Source organism: Argiope bruennichi, chromosome 2 (genome assembly GCF_947563725.1).
Source record: "Argiope bruennichi chromosome 2, qqArgBrue1.1, whole genome shotgun sequence".
NCBI lineage: Eukaryota > Metazoa > Arthropoda > Arachnida > Araneae > Araneidae > Argiope > Argiope bruennichi.
Genome location: NC_079152.1, coordinates 113,159,412 through 113,178,585, shown reverse-complemented (window position 1 = coordinate 113,178,585; position 19,174 = coordinate 113,159,412). Strand labels below are relative to the sequence as shown.

General features: G+C 26.3%; 1 protein-coding gene across 1 annotated transcript in view; it reads left to right on the top strand.

Annotated features, from left to right (window-relative positions):
* Window positions 1-19,174, top strand: part of LOC129961988 (kinetochore-associated protein 1-like) — a 102,739-nt gene that overhangs the window by 57,020 nt on the left and 26,545 nt on the right. Inside the window, exons 31-38 of the mRNA XM_056075641.1 lie at window positions 1,491-1,552; window positions 3,405-3,506; window positions 7,947-8,110; window positions 10,498-10,722; window positions 12,059-12,210; window positions 15,389-15,553; window positions 17,859-18,029; window positions 18,119-18,415. Of these exons, the coding sequence (XP_055931616.1) occupies window positions 1,491-1,552; window positions 3,405-3,506; window positions 7,947-8,110; window positions 10,498-10,722; window positions 12,059-12,210; window positions 15,389-15,553; window positions 17,859-18,029; window positions 18,119-18,415 (1,338 nt within the window). The remainder of the gene's footprint in view (window positions 1-1,490; window positions 1,553-3,404; window positions 3,507-7,946; window positions 8,111-10,497; window positions 10,723-12,058; window positions 12,211-15,388; window positions 15,554-17,858; window positions 18,030-18,118; window positions 18,416-19,174) is intronic.

Sequence of the window (19,174 nt, the reverse complement as noted above, 5' to 3'; positions counted from 1 at the left end):
AAACCTAGAAATATCAGAAAAAGTCAGAGGGAATTCAACAATTGAAATGATTGCTATCCTATTCTAATTATGACGTGTTTGATTGAGAGTGAAGCGAAATGTGCTAGAAATCGCATTTAATGTATTGCATTCATTAACATTTTTGATCAAAATTTTATCTAACTCTTTGCACAGTTTAAATTATAAGTTATTAAATATTACTAGTAAAGAAAATCTCTTCTGATAAAGTTATTAATTTATAAATCAGTAACTTGTGTGTGTTTCTTGATTTAGTAGAATTACTGTCAAGGGCAGTATAATTTTCCACTTTAGTTTTGAATTATATACATTTTGAATACTATTTCTTGAATGTTCTAGTAAAATTGAAGTAATGTTCTTTTTTTCCTCAATAAATTAATATTTTCTTTATTGTTTCATTTTTTATAAATTTTTAGCTTTAAATGTATGTATATATTATGGATAAAGACTAAAAGTAATAACTTTTAAGAATATAAACTCAATTCATACATTTTTATTATTCATCTGAGAGTGTGTGTTTTCCAAGTAAAAATACTTCTTGTGTCACATGAAAATACATCTTAAGTGTATTAATCTATTAAAATATGAGAATGGTTACCAGAAGGTAAGCAAATCTCATAGATGGCTGATATATAAAAAATGCGTTCATAGTTTAAAATATTGAATTTGAGAATTATTTTTTGACATATTGTTTAGGAAATGTACACATGCACTCATCTTGAAACGAGATCAGCTGTTTGGAATAACATAATTAAATATTTTATAACATATTTTTATTATGTTCTTGTAATATAATTAAATATTGTGTAATATATTTTTATTATACTTTTGTTATAACATATATCTTGTTTTGACTACTGTTTTTTGTTATAAAACATTCTTATTTTTCTTAACCATTTATTAAAAATTCTGTTTAATTTGATTTGATATTCTTTGCATTATATTTTAAGAAGTATAAACATGTATTTGTAAAGATTGGCAGTTTAACATTCCTGAATGATTATTAAAGTGTTTAAGAATCTTAATGGTGTTGTTGTGTTTTTTAACAGCCAATTAATATCAGATGATTAAAATGGTGACAATTTCATTCTTGTGTTTTCTGCAGTGTTTTTAGTTATCAAAACAAATTCTATTTCAAAGCATTACATTTTTTTATAATTTTAGCTATAAATTTCATTGGATAATCTGTAAATAATTTAGTATCACCATTTAAGTTTAGCATTGCATGCATTGGTATTTTGCTATGGTTTTTACTACAATTACTGTAAAATTAATGTAAGAATTGTGTGACCATTTTGCTGTCTTAATCTTTTAATTTATTTATCTAGTTTTTGTCAATTATATATTTAGTAGTTATGTATATTTAGCAATATTTTGGGAATTTAATTTTCTACTTTTAAAACTGTTATATATATATATATTTTCATTAACTTTTAGTTTTATTTTGTAAAATATAAATGTTCTCTATTTAGGTAATTGACTCTATAGACAGAAAACAGAAGCCAATTTCTTCTTGTATTTTTAGACTATATAGGTAATTATATATTTGTATTTTATTTATTTATTTTTTGGGAGAATTTTTTTACTAAACATGTAAAATTTATCAAAATATTTCAAAAGTTTACTATTTATGTTGAATTTTTAAAAAAGCGAAGCTTTTTTGAATTTTTTTTTTGGGACTTATTCTAGTTGTATCTTCAAATAAGGGATTATTTTGTCCAATAATGATATGTAAATTAAAGGTTTTTTAAAAACATTTTGGGAGGCAAAAGCAGATTCCTTTTGTTTGACTCAAGGAACAGTATCGAAGAATGAGATTATTATCAAAAGTTAATTTGCTACACACAAATAATAATGATCTTCCACTCTTAAGCTGGAAGGGAAATATAAAAGAAAGCAAAATATTTTCCACCATGTTGTTTCCACATTTAATTTTGCAAATATTGGAACTTATGAGGATGTAAGAGAATGCAGTCGACAAGTGTTTTCTATTGAAATATTACTTGCTTTAGATAAAAATCAGGTGAGATAAGGGATTGGAAATAACTTTTATTCTATAAAGTTGCTGCTATTGAAAATCTTTCTTGGACAAAAGTTTTCATTATAGGGGCGAATAATTTTCCTAATTTAAACTTTTTTTTTCTCTCTTCAATAATAAAGAGCTATGGATAAGTGAACATTTCATATTCCGTACCCCTATTTTCATCCTCTTTGAGTTGCATTCTCCTTTCTATGAATTCAACCAAGATCTTCATCCTTCCTGCAATCTATTTTTATTTCTACTTTCCGGGAGACTAGAAAGAGATTGACTGAAGAAATCAAAAAACTTGATGGGACAGAAGAAATTTGAAAGAGATAAAAACTTGATGAAATAGAATTAATTTGAAAGAGATAGATTAATAGATAGAAGAAACTTGAAGGAGATGGATAGAAACCAGGAGATCAAAATTTGTTTGTCTGGAATCTTAAGTTAACATGGTTAAATCATTATACAGTAATATCTGTTTAATCTGTCATTTTACCAATCTGTCTTCCAGTAGTCTAGCATTTCGAACTGTGGAAGTGGAAGTATGAAAGAGGAGCAAGCTACTGTCTCTTGATGTTAGCGATATAAAATATGGGCTGCTGCTTAGATTTTGCAGTATTTATTATATATATTACTAGTTGCCTTTGGCAATCATCTGCTCTCTGGAAAATTGATTATGTTTCAGTTTGTTTAGATGTCCATAACTTTGTCAAATTGACAGATATTAAAGCTATGTTATTTTAATTGTTTTACATATGCTCTGTTCATTGTGTACATGAACCTATCTAGACCAATCACATGACATCATAAGACAATAGTGGCCAAAAATTTACAGTGACTTTAAAAATCATCTATAAAATAGAGAATGCTGGAATTTTGAAATTTTTTTTAAAAAAGTACAAGGAATTTAAAATTCTAAAGTACAAAAAATACCGATTACTTTAAATATTACAAGAATAAATGATCACCACCATAGCTTTAAAAATAGAATTTTGAGATTGTAAAACTGTGGGAGCTCATCTCTTTTCTAGTTACTCTCCTTTTCATCCGCATAGATCAGTTCAATTTCCAAGACAGAGAAAAAATATCAATATGTGGAATAGTGACTGCAAACTATTTAATACTAGTGGAGCTACTGAAACTGAAAAGAGGCTTTTTAGCAAAATATATTATATTTTTAAAGGATAGTGCAAATGTTTATTCAAAAATGTTGCTTTTAAGAAAAACTATTAAGTATTATTTTTTATAGCGCAAAGGTTAGATTTATTTCAACTTCATAATAACAAGAGTCTTCTCCCTAATTTAAGTGCCAGCCCTGTTCAGTCTTAATCTTTGATTTTTATGATGATGTTATTTTCAGACTAGGAGATATTCTTTTATTTGAACGGGAAGAAGTGATGGCATTTTTGATAACTAGCTGCCTTCAGAAAGAGAAATATGACTGGGTTCTTAAACTATGCAAGTATGTACTTATAATTTATTATATTGAAGTCTTAATTTAATATTATTATATTTTCTTGTTGTCATGTTAAATTTTAAGTCAGTTAAGTTAAATTTGTTCACAGGCAGTTTTAAATCTAAGCAAAATATTTATTTCTATAAATTAAGTCTATGCTATACTATAATATTATGTACAATAATAAGATCTCAGGCAGAGTCATTGAATCAGATGAGTGAGCTTTGCTTAGTATGTCAAGATTGGATTGCTATATAACAACCTGCAACTTCTTGCATTCTTGCCCAAAATTAGTTTGAAAATCTATCCTTCAAGCTGTTGTATTTGAAATCTAGAATAGTCCTAAAATTTTGAGAATCAGCAATTATTTCCTGTCATTTGATCACCATGGTCCATCTTGAAAGGTGATTATATCTGGGAAAAACAAAAGTTGCTTTTCTGTTTTTCTCTGTGAGTGGACAGCTTGATGCAACATCACATTCAATCTTGTATTTTCTGAGTATTTAATTATTTTGATTTTATAGTTTTCAGGTTAGAAAAATCAGCCTTTAAAGCAAAGAACAACATTTTTATATTAAATTATATGTCTAAAAAATTCTTTATCAGTGGATGTTTAAGAAATTATGCAAATATGAATAATCTGATTTTGAGCTAATCACAAAATCAGGAAAAAAGTTAATTCCCCTGCTGAATAGGTGTATCTTATTTTAATGATTAAAATTTGAATTTATATTTTATATTCCTAAAATGCAACTATCTGCATCTTTCTTTGTTTATTTTTAATTATTTTCTATTATAAATGTGCTTCTTTTTCTAAAAAGTATTTAAGAATTTTTTTCTAATCCCTTTTAATTGTATAAACATTTATGTTGTTTTTACTTGCGAGATAGATTTTCCCCCTCCCCTCCATGTGGAAGAAATATCAGATTGATTTGATCACTGTGTATGGTGTGTAGCATATTCTTTCCTTCCCCCCTTCCTTTTTCAAGTTTTTGCTTTTGTAATCTTTTTCACTATTTACTACCACAAATATTGTTTCAATGGATTGTTAAATGTTTCTATTTATTTGTTTTTTAAATTTGCAATGCAATTGAAATTTTAACTGCAGTTTAAAAACAAATTTTATATAATTAAAAATGCATGATTTTTCTTTTTGATTTGTAGAAAGAATAAATGAATTTGAGAATAAATTCATGATGCACAAGAAATAATCAAGTTCATTAAATAAATTCAAAATAACATAGGTCTCTGCAAATTTTGAAAGGAAAGTTTCAATAAAACTGTTTATAGTTATCAATGTCAGTGCATTTTCTTTTTTTTTTGGCTCACATTTTGTGCAGTTTTGCAGAATTTGTATAGTCCCCCCCCCCTTGTTATCCAATCATGTACTTTTGTGTCCAGTTTCTTGGAATTGCACAATTGTTGAAACATGAACCAGCAGCTAATTTCTGTTCACCTCTCCCTTCTGTCTAATAAACTGAAAAGAATGTAAAATAAGGTTAATTTGATAGGTTATTGGGGTCTAAAGAATACCTGCAAAATCGTAAATTCTGCCATGGGAAATATTTAGAATAAGATATAAAGCTTGTTTTGTGCTGTTTAATATAAAATATGTATTGTGCATACCATATTAATTTCAAAAAATTTCCTGATTGTTTGTAATTTATGAAAATAATATATACATAGCTTAAAATTTGACTTGCATTCGATATTTTTTGTAACTTAATCAAATAAGTAATATATGTGGTTTAAATTTTATCATTATACAATGTTAATAGCCTAATTATTGTTTTTAAATGTTGAAATATTTCAAGTATCCTTTATTTCAATAGAACAATGTGAAAGAATAACCGTAAAAAATGTTTATATTGGATGCCAAAATCACACATTCAAATTACAATAGGTAAAATATTTAATGTATGAAAGCAGGTAAAAAAATTCTGCAAAAGACTGAGAAATTGTAAATATGTTGTAATGTTGTATCAATGTCAATATGTTGATTTAGTACATTTTCTTTTTATTTTGATTAATTTTATATGTTTTGTTTAATATGCATTTCAAAATGAAATTCAAAAACATTAGATTTTAACTGAGAAATTGGATTGAAAGTGTGTTTGTAAAATTGTGAATGGTATTAATAAAAAAATGTAAATAGGATATGATACTTGTAATTGTTCTGTATAATATACATGCCATATGTTTAATATAACATCATTTACAGTTCTTGGAGTGGCATATTAAAGAGAATTTTTAAAATGCTTTGTTCAAAAGTATATAATTAAAAATTGGTTTCAGTTCCAGATTTATTAAAATTTCATCAATCATACATTATATATATATAGTTTAATTGCCATGAGGATTCAGTGTAACATTTTATTATATATATTTTTTAATTAGTGAAACAATTGATATATCCTTTAGGTCAAGATAACATATGCATGAGAGATAGAAATAATAAAATGAAATATATATGCACAAAAATGTTAAACACTTACAGTTTTTATATATTATATTTCCATTTAAATTGGTATTTCTCTTTGCCAGCTAATGCTTAATTATGCATTTAAGTAAATAATTGAAAAAATGTTTTTTCTTATTTGGACATCTTTCTCTTTTTGTTAAGAGTGCAAGAGTCACAACGATTTGATATACCCATAACTTAAAAAATAGGCGGGAGGGGGGGGGGCGCCTGTAGTTGGTGAATGCTGGCAGAGAGTAACTCTTTCTCTGCTTTGCAGCTTTCTCACCAAGTTAGCTTGTCTTAGATTATAGTTTGTAAGATTATGGTGTTTATTCTAAAATCATCTTTTATCCTTGCGACTCCATAAACAATATTTTTTAAGAAATTTATAAAAAGAAAGTAGGGAGGTCCGAATTCAAACTTTTTAACGAAGAATTTACAGTCTCATTTATTTTGCATCATTATAACAAAAGCATTTTGAAAATGTTAGTGTGCTTGACATAGATTCATTATCTACGAATTCGCAGTATGATTCCATCAGTTGAAAGAATATAGTTTTATTTTTTAGTATCTTGTTAATTTTTTAGAATCTTTATGCAAATAAATATGTTCTTACTATGTAAACTTTTAAATAAACATGCTTCTTTATTCTGCAATTCATATTCAATCAGTTTTACAGATTTTATTTTTCTTTAACTGTGTTTTTAACTTAAAAATAATTTTGTGTTTTATAGGGGGAGGATATTAGATAATTTTCTCTCCTTTTTTAAGAATGCTGAAATGTATTTTTAAATATAATATTTTCATTATATGGGAAAATTGGAAAATTTTAGTTGTAATGGTTTAGAAATTTGTAGCTTCTGAATTCTGTATTTTAAAGAAATATTATTTAGGTTATTTTTAAAAGCAAATTACTCAAGCTAAATAATAGAATACTCAAGCTTATATAATAGAATGCTACTAGGTTATATGAATATTTACCCCCCCCTCACATTTCCTGTTTTAATATTATCATCTTCATTTCATATTTTATGTCTTTCATAATGCTAACAAGAAGATATAAAAAGGTGAGGGAAACATTTAAATATTTTTCTTGTTTTATTTTGAAATACATTAAAAAATTTCTGTTACCAGAAATAGTTTAGTTAATTATCTTTAAATATTACCTTTTAAAGTATCTTGCATCCAGTAAAGCAAAGTAATGAACTGAGTGAACGAGACCAAATGGTATTGAAGCAGAGTGTAATACCTAAAAAGAAAACCATGCCAACCAAAGTGACTGCAGAATTCAATCAGTACCTGGATTCTCCAATATCAATAATTACAGGTTGGAGAATATTCATAAACATAAGTGTCTTCTTATTTTAAAGAAGACACTTTAACTAACCAGCTGTTTAGTTAAAGTGTCTGTGGAAAAAAATGAGTGGAAAGGTTTCTCTCTTCAATTTCTGATGTGAAAATACTTGACTTCCTCTGAAAGCTCATGTATAGTTTTTGTGTATAGAATTCTTTCAAAATTCATATTTGAATATAAATTTTCCATCCTAGTTTGCTTCAAGTCTTTTTTTTATCTTAAAATTTATTTTTTAACTCACTAGAATCATCTTATGTTGAAAATTTTAAACCTATTATTAAATTAATGTTTTGAAGTAAGAGTTTTAAATAGGGTCTTTTTGTCAATTTTTAGTACATTTCAACTTTTGTATTTATAACATTTCAATTGAGATAAAACTTTAATAGTTACTCTAATTAATGATTTTGAAATTTATATCAAAATCTAAATATATTGTAAAAATGCCTGAAATTTTTTTTGTAATTCTGTATTTTTTTTTTAAATTGATACTTTATAAATATTTTGATGTATCTCTAGTTTTGAAAATTAAGTTGTCATATTGGTTAAATATTTCATTAATGGAATTGTGAAATTAATAGCCTTAGACAGTCATGCTGATATTGTTTATTAATGCCGTTCTATTTTGTTCTAGGGAACTAACAGAATCGTTTTTATCTGGTAACATTGCACAAGTTCTTATGCAAGTTGTTGATCATTTCTACCAGAATTTTCGGAGCATAAAGGATACTAATTTTGAAGCCATGGTTAACACAATTTATCATTTAAATAATGTTGCTGTTACTTATTGCAAAGAAGGTGATTTTTTTAAAAAAATTATTTATGTAATAAAAAGTTTATTTTTCTTAATATTTGCAACAAAATTTTTTTTGAAAAAAAATATTTTATGCTTATCAGATTTACCTATCTTTATAGACTGATTTTTTTAGAAACAAGCTTTATTCAGGTGTGACAATTTTTTTTCATTTTGTTTCAAATATGTATGGGTTAACAATAATGTTTCAAAATTCGGCATTTGTATGAGGAGATGTATCTTGACTGTTTCAGCTTGCTGTATAAATTATGAAAATAATGTATGTGAACTTATTTTATATTAGATTTTTTTTGGTGATCAGCTAATCTGTTACCATTGTTGGTTTTGCAACATTTCACTTTTAAAATTAAATTTGTTGGTTATGTTCAGAGACGTCCCCAAACTGCTTTAAAAAAAATGAAGCCAAGTAATTTAAGTCTGATTTTGAGAATTGATGTTTTTTATCTTTATTGTCGATTGAATTAGGAAATTATTTTTTTGGATTTTTGATTTATCATTAACCATAAACTATAACTTTCTTCCTTAATTTGAAGATTTTTAGAATAGTTAAGGAATACATTGTAATACATATACAATATATAAGTATTATATATTGTATCATAAAGAATCTTCTTTTTTTTTTTTTTTTTTTGTTCTTTTTTTGTAAATCTTGAAATATGGCACTTGCATTTTTATCTGATGTGTACAATTTCTCTAGAAAATTAAGAGTATATTATAAGCCATATGCTGGCGTTTTGGAGGTTTTAAACAGAAATACTATATATATAGCAAATATATGGCTTTTAGAAAGGCTGTCGTAGGTTCATTCATCAGATTAGTATTAAGGAATCCTTGAAATTTTTTTTCTACTTTTTATTTAGTTTTATAATAAATGATTCTAGTCCACCAATTTTTTTTCTCTTTTCCTTAAAAAGTTTACCCATCTGTAGACCAATTCAAATCTGAAGTGAAATAATTAAAATTAATTAATAATAATTAAATTGAATATGTTTTTAATGCTGAAGACTCAGTGCTTTTAACTCTTCAAATTGTTTATAATTTGAACATGTTTTCAATATGACTGTAACATTCATACTACATAATCTACAATAGTTATAATCTATTCAGCTGAAATAATATAAGGTCTTGTAGTATTGGCAAGTATTGTTCATAAATCCTTAAATCTGAATTTCAATATGATCTGATGTTGACCTCCTGGAAAGTCCATTTCCTTCAGTCATTGGCTGTATGTCATCAATTCAAGAATTGAACTATTCAGTAAACAATGCCCCCCCCCCAAACATTTTTGAAATATAACTACAATCAATCTAGCTAATACTTTTAATATGAAGAGTTATTTTTGATTCATTTATAGCAACTTTATATTAAGCCGTTTGGCTCTATTTAGCTGTGTTTTTGCTTTAAAATGAATTATCTCAACTATGTTTGGCGATGTTGACTTACAAATATGGCAGAAAAGGGATTTTCTCTATTAGGTGAAGATGGAGTTACTGTGCGTAGACTTAAAGACTTTAATCTAATTTAAAGATCCACTTGGTGTTCGAAAGACAATTGTTCCTTTTAAAATTTTTATTTTGTGGTGATGGTTTCATCATAAAATGTGAATTAGATCTTCAGAATAATGCATCAAAATCTTCCAGTAAATGTCAAATAGAGATATCAACAAATAGTGATAGATTTCTAACTAGGCAACTGTCTAGAGTTGCTGGAAAGGGGGCACATATTTGAAAAAATATTAAAACCTAGTTGCCAAATAAATAATCTATTTACAATTTAAATAATATATCATTAGTTGAAAAAAATACAAATTGTAAAATTTTGGACAATTTTAATATTTCGCCAAGTTCCTATCTATTTAATTATATTCATTTAGTTATTAAATTTTGAGCATTTTGCAAAAATAGTAGTTTATGGAAACTTGGATGCTGCATAATCATAATAAAAGCATTTTCTCAAAATTATTTAAGTAAAAAAAATATGTAAAATAAATCATTGACATATTAGATTAAAAATGTATTAAAATACTATACTAAATTGCCTGGTTTATATTGAAAGATAAACCTCAGAGTGCACTGCTTATAATTGCTAACTTTTATTACTTAAATCTCTTCTGTCAAAGAAACTTTCTCTATTAACACCTTGACTGCTGCAGGGGGGTGGGGGTGAAGCCTTGTAACATTGTAAGAAATTCAGTACAGTAGTCAATGTATTAAAGGTTCTTTCTTTATCCTTTCTGTTTTATGCAAAAAAAAAAAAAAAAAAAAAAAGATTTTGGGCAATTCTTGAAACATATCCATTGTTTGCATGCAATTGTGCTCTAGTTTATATTTCAAGGCTTTAATTATTTGTTCTTGTTATATTTTCCATATAGATTCCTTGGAACAATATATGGATGTTATGCACCTTTCTACATTCCTTTCTTCAATAAATAAAATTACAGGACTACATTCGATGCCAATATCCCCAGAATATACCATGAATTCATATCACAAATGGAAATTTTATCCTTTCTATTGTGATGAAGGATTTCAGCTGGATTGTGAAAATGTTACAGAATTTGTTATGATGGCATTCAGAGAATTAGTGAAGCAACCAAGTAATAGAAATATATTAACTATTTTCAAAATGAAGATTATGCTTAGTTACTATATGATTAAATATAAAATTATCATGTATGCTGCTATATTCAATTGTTTAAAGAAACTGCATGTGTAAATTGAAATACATAATAATACTGGAGTTATAAAATTTCATTGGATTCAACTAATGGTTAAATGCTTTAGTGCATTAAGGCAATAATGCAGCAGGAAAAATCGGAAACATCTCTTCTCCAAAACATGAGTTTTTTTTCCCCTTCTTTTCTTATTAATGTTGATCATGATTTTTTTTTTTTTTTATATGCTGGCTTTAAAACTTATGACAAAATCCTTTTTTTTGTACAATTTTCTTATGCTCTTTATTAAAATGGTGATGCTTAATTGTCATGAAAATTATTATTAGAATGAATTTAAAAAGATTTGCTGTTTTCTTTCTTTCTTTAAAATTTAGAACAATGTATACTTTTGTTTATGCATTGTTAGATAACAAATATGCTATCAAAAATCTTTTCCTGGAATGTTAAAAAAATATTTTTTTTGTTAATATTCAATGTTTTTGTCAAATCTTTTTGCTAATAAGCACCCTTGATACCTGCATTTATTTCCTTTTCCTCTATTGAAATGACTTTGTCAAGTTTATTCAATACTACCATCAAATCTTTTTGCTAACAAACATTCTTGATACCTTTAAGTATTTCCTGTTTGTCAATTGATATCCTTTTGCTGCATCCATTAATATACAATTTTTGAAAAAAGAAAAGTAAAGTTTTTTTCCCCTTACATTTTATTCAACACTATAGTGAAAGTTTTGCTGTCTATAAATACATGCATTCATAAGGAATCTTGACAGGTTTTTTTTTTATTGGACTTCCTTTATGCTGTATCTAGAATAAGCTCAAACGGAGTTGTTGCATCTGTTTTTTAAAATATTTGTCCCTTGCAATTAAGCTTTTAAGAAGAAAATATTGAAAGGAATAATCTTAAAGTGAGTGTTGAATATTATTTTAGAAAATGTCTTGAAAAATATCTTAAGTATATTGAATCAATTTATTATTTTTATCATTTTTTTTGTCGTATTTTTAACTAAAAGTTTATGTTTTAAGAAGAGTAACTGAAACAATTCTTCATTAGTTTCTAAATATTCATATTTAAGTATAATTAAATGACTATTTAGTTATATTTAAATATGAATAAGTTAATTATATAAATTTTTAAAAAAATATGTATAAAGAAAATTGTATGGCGATTTGAATTTGGCTTAGATTTTTTTTACTTACAATAATTTAACCTGTGAAATTTAATAATTATTTGAAAAAAAATTCTTTATATTTCTAGATGATACATTGATTGAAATTAACTTCTCTGAGAATGATGTACTTTTACACTCCCTGAGGCAGTTAGATCAACATATGTTAGACAGAGGTCAAGGAATTGCAGCTTTACGAGCATTGCTTTATTATTTTCATATGAAGAGCAAAGTCTCAGCTGTAAGTTGAATTTCTTGATTAATTTTTCAAGCCATTAAGAGAAAATAATTTATGTAGCAAGAACATAAGAAACATTATTTGAGAATACCTCATTTTATGCATATATAGAGTATTATTTTGTTAGATATCTGTTGTAAAGGTTCTTGAACTTATATTGCTTTTATGTTACTTTCAGTTCACTTCATCTCTGTTTCGTTGATGACAAATTTATTTTTTATTTTAATTTTAAACAATTTTGTACTGTTTTATCTTGGGTGTTATATGGAAAGATCTCTAATGTGTGGAAAAATTCACTTATTAAACCCTTTGTTGTTTACATTAGTATGAAGATAATCATCTGACAAAGTAGGAAATTTAATCTGTTGATGCTGATTACCAATAAGATTAACATTTTTCTTTGAAATAATGTTTTTTTTAGCAAATAAAGTTTAACCTTCTGCACACATATTACTTTTGTGGACCCCTCAAGATAGATTGGTATGTTTTTTCAACTTTGCGCTATTTTAACTAGGCATTTTATATTTTGGGATATAATAAGCTAGAAGTTAAATGAATAACTGATACATATGAAGTAACTTTCTTATTTTTCTTTTATTTTTAAAATTGCACAAAAAACTTAAAGCTCAGAATATAAGACAAAATCTTTCATAATTAAAAATGAGGCTTAAATGTAAGGCCATATAGTCTTTAAAAAAAATGTTTGTGAAAAACATGGTGAGAAATTTATTTCTTCACCTATAGCAGATTTTGTGCAATTAGGGCTCTAATATTTACTACATCAGTTCCTTGCTTATTTCTGTTTTAGTCTGCATTTAAGTCAAATTTTTGAATCTATGCATTGATTTTGCTGTCATTCTAAACTAGCCTCAGGAATATGGCACCTTATTTTGGTAAGTCATGCTAGAAACTAAAAACTTGGTAGGTTTTTAGTAGATTACTTTTCTGAAATTAATCTCAGTCTCAAAAATATTTTTATATTTCTTTATTTTAAAAAAATAGACACTTTAAAGTGTGTTAATTCTTTCAAAACAGCCTCATATTGCTCTTCAAGGATAATTTTCTCAATATCTCATGATGGTCAGGTTGGTGAATGGAATACATCAGAGAACATTTCATGCATTTGCATATTGCTCTCGAAGGATAATTTTCACAATGTCTCATGAGAGTTAGGTTGGTGAAGAAATATGTCACAGAGCATTTTATGCTCTTACATATGCAACCAAATTGAACTAACTGTCTCAAGGTCAGTAGGAACTATTGGAGGAAGTGAGGTAAATCTGTCACATACAATTAGAATATAGAAGTTGTGGGCTTTCTATCTTTGTTCATATGTATTTGGCTTAATAATACATATCCAATAATGTGCTCTGTATGCCAGTCTGTGCATTAAAAGTATCTAAATTCTTTAATCAAATTTTATGTTTAAAATATTGGAAAGAAGATTTATTAATTATCCATACATTGAGCATTTTTCAATAATAACAACAACAACAAAAAAGTGTTTTCAAGGCTTTCTTGAAAATCCTTGAAAACTCTTTAAATTTTATAATTCTATATTCAGAGCCTTGGAAAACTGCTCGATTTTTTTTTTGTTTATTTTGAGTCCATGAAAAATCAGCAAAATATACATTTAATATCTTTTTGTTATAGTAGGGTAAAAATTGATTATGACTTGATTTACATCGAGATTTCCACTAATGGTAAAAGTGTTGTTATGGAAACACTGTTAATTACGAATAGGTAGCAATTTTTTCTCTTTGTAGTTTAGAGAGGGAGAGAAGCAAGCAAAATTACTGCATATCTGCCAAGGGTTTTCAACAGACCCACTAATTGGAGATAATACTGTTATGCCATTTCTTTGTTTTTGTACTTAAGTGCAGTACTGAAACTCTCTCTGAAGAATGTGGGAGGTAGTATTTGTATGACCCTTTCATGGGCATTTCAAGCATGTTCCAAAAAAGATTATCTGATAGTTCTAATAGTTCTGACCTAATATAATGTTTTTATTTTCATTAAAATTAATTCATGCATTAAGGATGTTTCATTTAAATTTCCGATTGTTCTCAATGTGTATAATGTAATGTTTTACAGAATTTTTAATAAATCTTTGTAAATGAAGCGAATAGATTTACACATCCCCACATTAGTTTTGGAATGGAAGAAAAAATAAACCAGGGAGAACAAATAAGTGAGAAGTCATACCAGATACGAGGTTCATTCCACAGCCAAAGATACTTTACAAGAATTTAATTGTATTACTTAAAAAAAAAATCTAGATGTTTGGTCTATTAATAAAATGGAAGTTTTTGATTAATTAAATTTTAAATTGCAAATAAATAAATAAATAAAAAGTTATAAATAGTTGTCACCTACATGTTATCAAAAACTTATTTAAGCATAGTGAAATAGTATCCACGTGAGATATTGTTCTGTTTATTCGCCTCTCTTTATTTAGTAGCATGTGACAGATCTTTGAATACATAACAAAATTCACCATCTAGAAAAATTTCAGAGTCAGAAATTCCCCCCAAAATTTTACGCAACCAAGTAGATAGATAATGTAGTTGCTTTTGAATGAATAATCAAAAAGGTCGACTTGGAGTTATATATTATGTTAAATAGAATATCTTCTACCCTGACTTTTAAATTATAAATTTGCTGTAAATTGTAACAAAGTTCCAACCCTATATGTTAAACTGTGGTCTTACTTGTCATTTATAAGAATTGTCCAATCGTTTTTAACGTTCTGCTAGACTGATATTCTATTTTTTTTCTTTTGCATGGAAAATATAAAAAAAAAGAGAGATTTATTGGCTCTTCGAAAACTTTTGATATCATAAAAAAGGATATTTTTGATGGCATAGCGATTTAAAAAACCCAACTATTTGTGTAAACGAAAGGAATATTTATTCAGTGAAATAAAATGCTTTTAATAAAAGCATTACTATGATGTTCCTTGTACTGTAATTTTTATGCTCATCTTTTAGATGAATCATTAGAATTCTAAATAAATGGTAGAAAGATGGTGCGATGGAAGTAATTATTATTGCCTTATTAACATTTTATGAAGATTACATTCCTAATTTATAATTAAAATTACTGTATATATAATTCCTGTTATACAATAGATTTATAATTAAAAAGCTAATTTTTTTTTTTTTTTTTTTTTTTTTTACAGTCTGCTTCTAATATTAGTAAAGTACATTCTGCTGTTTTCCAAGATTTGTGCTCCATTACATACACAATAGTTCTGAGAATTTTGAGCCAGCGAAGAGTTGATTTGCATTATGCATATAGCTTATTATCTATACTTCCTGAAGCCTCACAGTTTCTTTCATTAAAGGTAATTTGCAATTTGGATGCCTTTTTTTAAAAATAATTTTACATTAAAATGAATATTTTATGTATTTTCTCTGAGAAACCTTATTAAACATGTAAATATATTAATTACGTCTGCAATTCATTTGTTTCCTATGGTTCATAATTGGAGACATTTTTTTAAATTGTATGTTATATTTTTCTCATCCAATACTGATGGGTAATTTTATGTTTGATGGATTATTTATTGTTAATTGAATACCTTGTACTTTAACATCTTGTGGTACTTTCCCTTCTGTCTATTTGGATCTTACCTTCTATTTGGGGAATGTTGTCACATTGATTTAAGTGAGAGTATGAAATACTTGATTTTTTTATGTGTTACTGTAATTTATTATGTCATTTCTCATGTCTTTTATGAATAATTTAATTTTACATTAAAGTTTAAAAAAATTAATAATGGAATGCATGAACCATAATTGGGTCCAACATTACTGCTATTGACAGCAAGTTAATATCATGAATATTTGCAGTGTTGCTGCAACAGACTTTGTGGTATTCATGTAGGATTCTTCTGTATTGCTAATGTACTATATTGCTAAATAGAGTGTATGATCTAGATTTTTTTTTTAAATTCAAAATATGAGGCAGTCATTATAATCACATATTTACTAATTAAAAATAAACCATTTAAAGAGTATTGCCATCTAGAATGAACCTAAAGTTTGATATATTATTTTTGATATAAAATTGTATATTTTAAATCAACATAAATAGAAAGCCAATTAAAGAGTATTGCCTTTTAGAATGAACCTAAAGTTTGATATTTTTTATGTCAATTTAAAATTGTAGGTTTTAAATCAACATAAATAGAAAGCCAGTTTTTAGTTCCCCCCCCCCCCTTATTCTAAAGATAGTCTTAATTACATTACATAAAAAGAAATGTTAGTCTAGTAAACACAATTCAATTTTAAAATGCAAAAAAAAAAAAAAAAAAAAAAAAAAGTCTGTCAATAAATAAAGTAGAGTAGAAACAAATGAAACAGTCACTAATGAACCTTTATTTTGCAAACAATTGTTAATCTTTCTGACTATCTAAAAGATCTAAATTATACATGACACAGATAGAATTTTTTTACTGTTAATTAGCCTTCTAAACTTTACATTTAAAGTAAAAATTTGCTTCCTTTTTCCCCCTTTCAAAATCCACATTTTTGCCCCTTCCCAATTAAGACCATTCTGAAAGACCTGAATATTTTCAATTTGATTAAAACTTTTTTTTCAGTAACTATGTGATCACAGTTCTTTATCAATTTCAGATTTTGAATTAAATATATAATTTATAATATTTTTTATTGCTGCTGCTGTATTCTGAATATCCTTTTTCAGCAGGTAACATCTGGCCATATACCAATTAAATATCCAAGAAAAGTTTTGTATTCTATTAGTTGGATTTGTTATCAATTTTTTTATCCTGTAACCTATTCTTCAGTTGAATATAGAAAAAATATTGAATATCAAAAAAGAAGGTATCCTTTCTTCTGTTTTTGCCCTTTGCTCAAAAATGGAATAGAGGATATCATAATTGCATGTCTTTTAAATAATCTTGCAAATAGCATTGAGTGCCGTTTTTTAAAATTCCAAAAAACGCAATTTATTGTTTAAATATTTGTGCAAAACTTAATTTCGATTTACAGTCTTTTTCCCCCCTTTTAAGCCTTTATTCAGAAAGCTACTTTTATAATTCTTCTGATTGTGGAATAATCAGTATCTTCTGAACATTCTGCAATTTTCGAAGGTTTTTTTTTTTTTTTTTTTTTGTATCTCTTGAGTACCTTGGGAGGGGGGGGAAAAAATTCTATTTTCATCTCATTTCAATCAAAAAAATACTGCTAGAAATTATAGATATAGATTATAACTGTAAATACAGAACATGTAAATAATTTGTTTCAAATTTTAATGGTTTAATTATCTTATAAAAGAATATAGTTTTAATAAAATAGTAGAACGTTGAATGAGAAATAAAAACAAGGCAATGCTGAGGAAACCATTTTGTTACTCTCTTCGATAATTTTACGACTTCAAAAATTTGATATGCTTACTTTTGAGAAATTTTAAATTTATATGTGACATCTGTAAACGCTTTCTACCCAAATAGCATTTTTAACATGTTCAGATGTTTTATTTCTAAATTTTGTGATAAAGACAAATAAATTAGATAAGTATTTAGGAAACTATTGGTTTTAATTCTTTAAGCTAATAAATTGTGAGACTATTTTTGTATTATAATGCATTTTAAAAATGTTTTTTTTTTTTTTTTTTTTTTTCAGTCTTTGGTTAAATGGTGTTCAAGTGATCTCAAACGACTTGCAAGTGTTAGTAGAATTGGTGTTGAGGTAGCTAAATCTCTTCAGAAAAATGATGTTCTTTCTATGTATGAAAATATTTGTAAGAAAGCTTCTTTATTGTCTAGAAGCAATGTACGATCAATACCAATGGAAGTAAGTCATTGCTTCATATATGTTAAGATAACAATTCAAAACTGTCAAATTAATAAAGCACATAATGCATTTTTCATTTATATTTTTAGATTGTTTTGCAGTCATCAAACCATGAATCTAATTGGCCTGTTGTGAAAGACTTGATCCTTACCCAGGGCATAGATCTTCCAACTGTGTATGAATGCTGCTCTGCCTTTCAGCTACCAATTAATAATATTTTAACAGCTTATTTGAATCATCTTTTGATAGAATCTGAAAAGAATTATCTCAACAATGATTTCTCAGATGCGCAAGTGACCCAAATTTTAGAGCAAGCTGCAAATGTTATTAACTATATTAAAAATGAAGATTTACTCTATAATAATTTCAAAAGTCTGATGGAAAAGGTACTTTCTGAAATTTTTTTATTGTTGCAAGATTTTAAATTATTTTGAATCTCTCTTTCTCAAATCAGTTAGATAATTAAGATACTACCTTGAATAACACAGAATCCTTGAACATGCTTAGAAACTTAGGGATGTCCTTGAATAACTTTTAATGATGAAACATCTTATTCAAATATTTCTTTCTATAGTGGATACAATAACAGATTTGATTTTTGATTTTTTTTTATTGTTATAAATTAATTTCAAGTTTTGAATTTTACTTGGAAGAGGAAATCTTTTGAAAATGAATTGTTTCTTCTGGACTAAGAAGTTTAAATTTTGGATTCATTCAGAAAAAATCAAACTTTTTTTCAAAAAGAAAAGGTTTTCCTTTATTGATTCGCAGCTGTGATAAGAAAGAAAACATCGTTTCTACATTTGTAGTATGTTTTCTTTTAATAAATTTTTTTTAAATGAAAGGATATATATATTTTATAAATAATATATGTAGTTTAGCTAATGTTAATTAAATTTTTGTGTAATTGATATCTTTTTTATTGATTCTTCTTCTTTATTTTACCTGCATTCATATGCTATTTGCATAAATAACTTATTAGGGGGGGGGGGAAGATGTAAAACATGATAATTAATGAAATTTCTTTTTAATATTCTTTACTTTTAAAGTAGAATTTTTAAAATAAAAAATTAACATGTTTTCAATATATATTTGATCATTATATTAAGAAAAGAAATATTCAAAAAGTAAATGATTGGAAATAG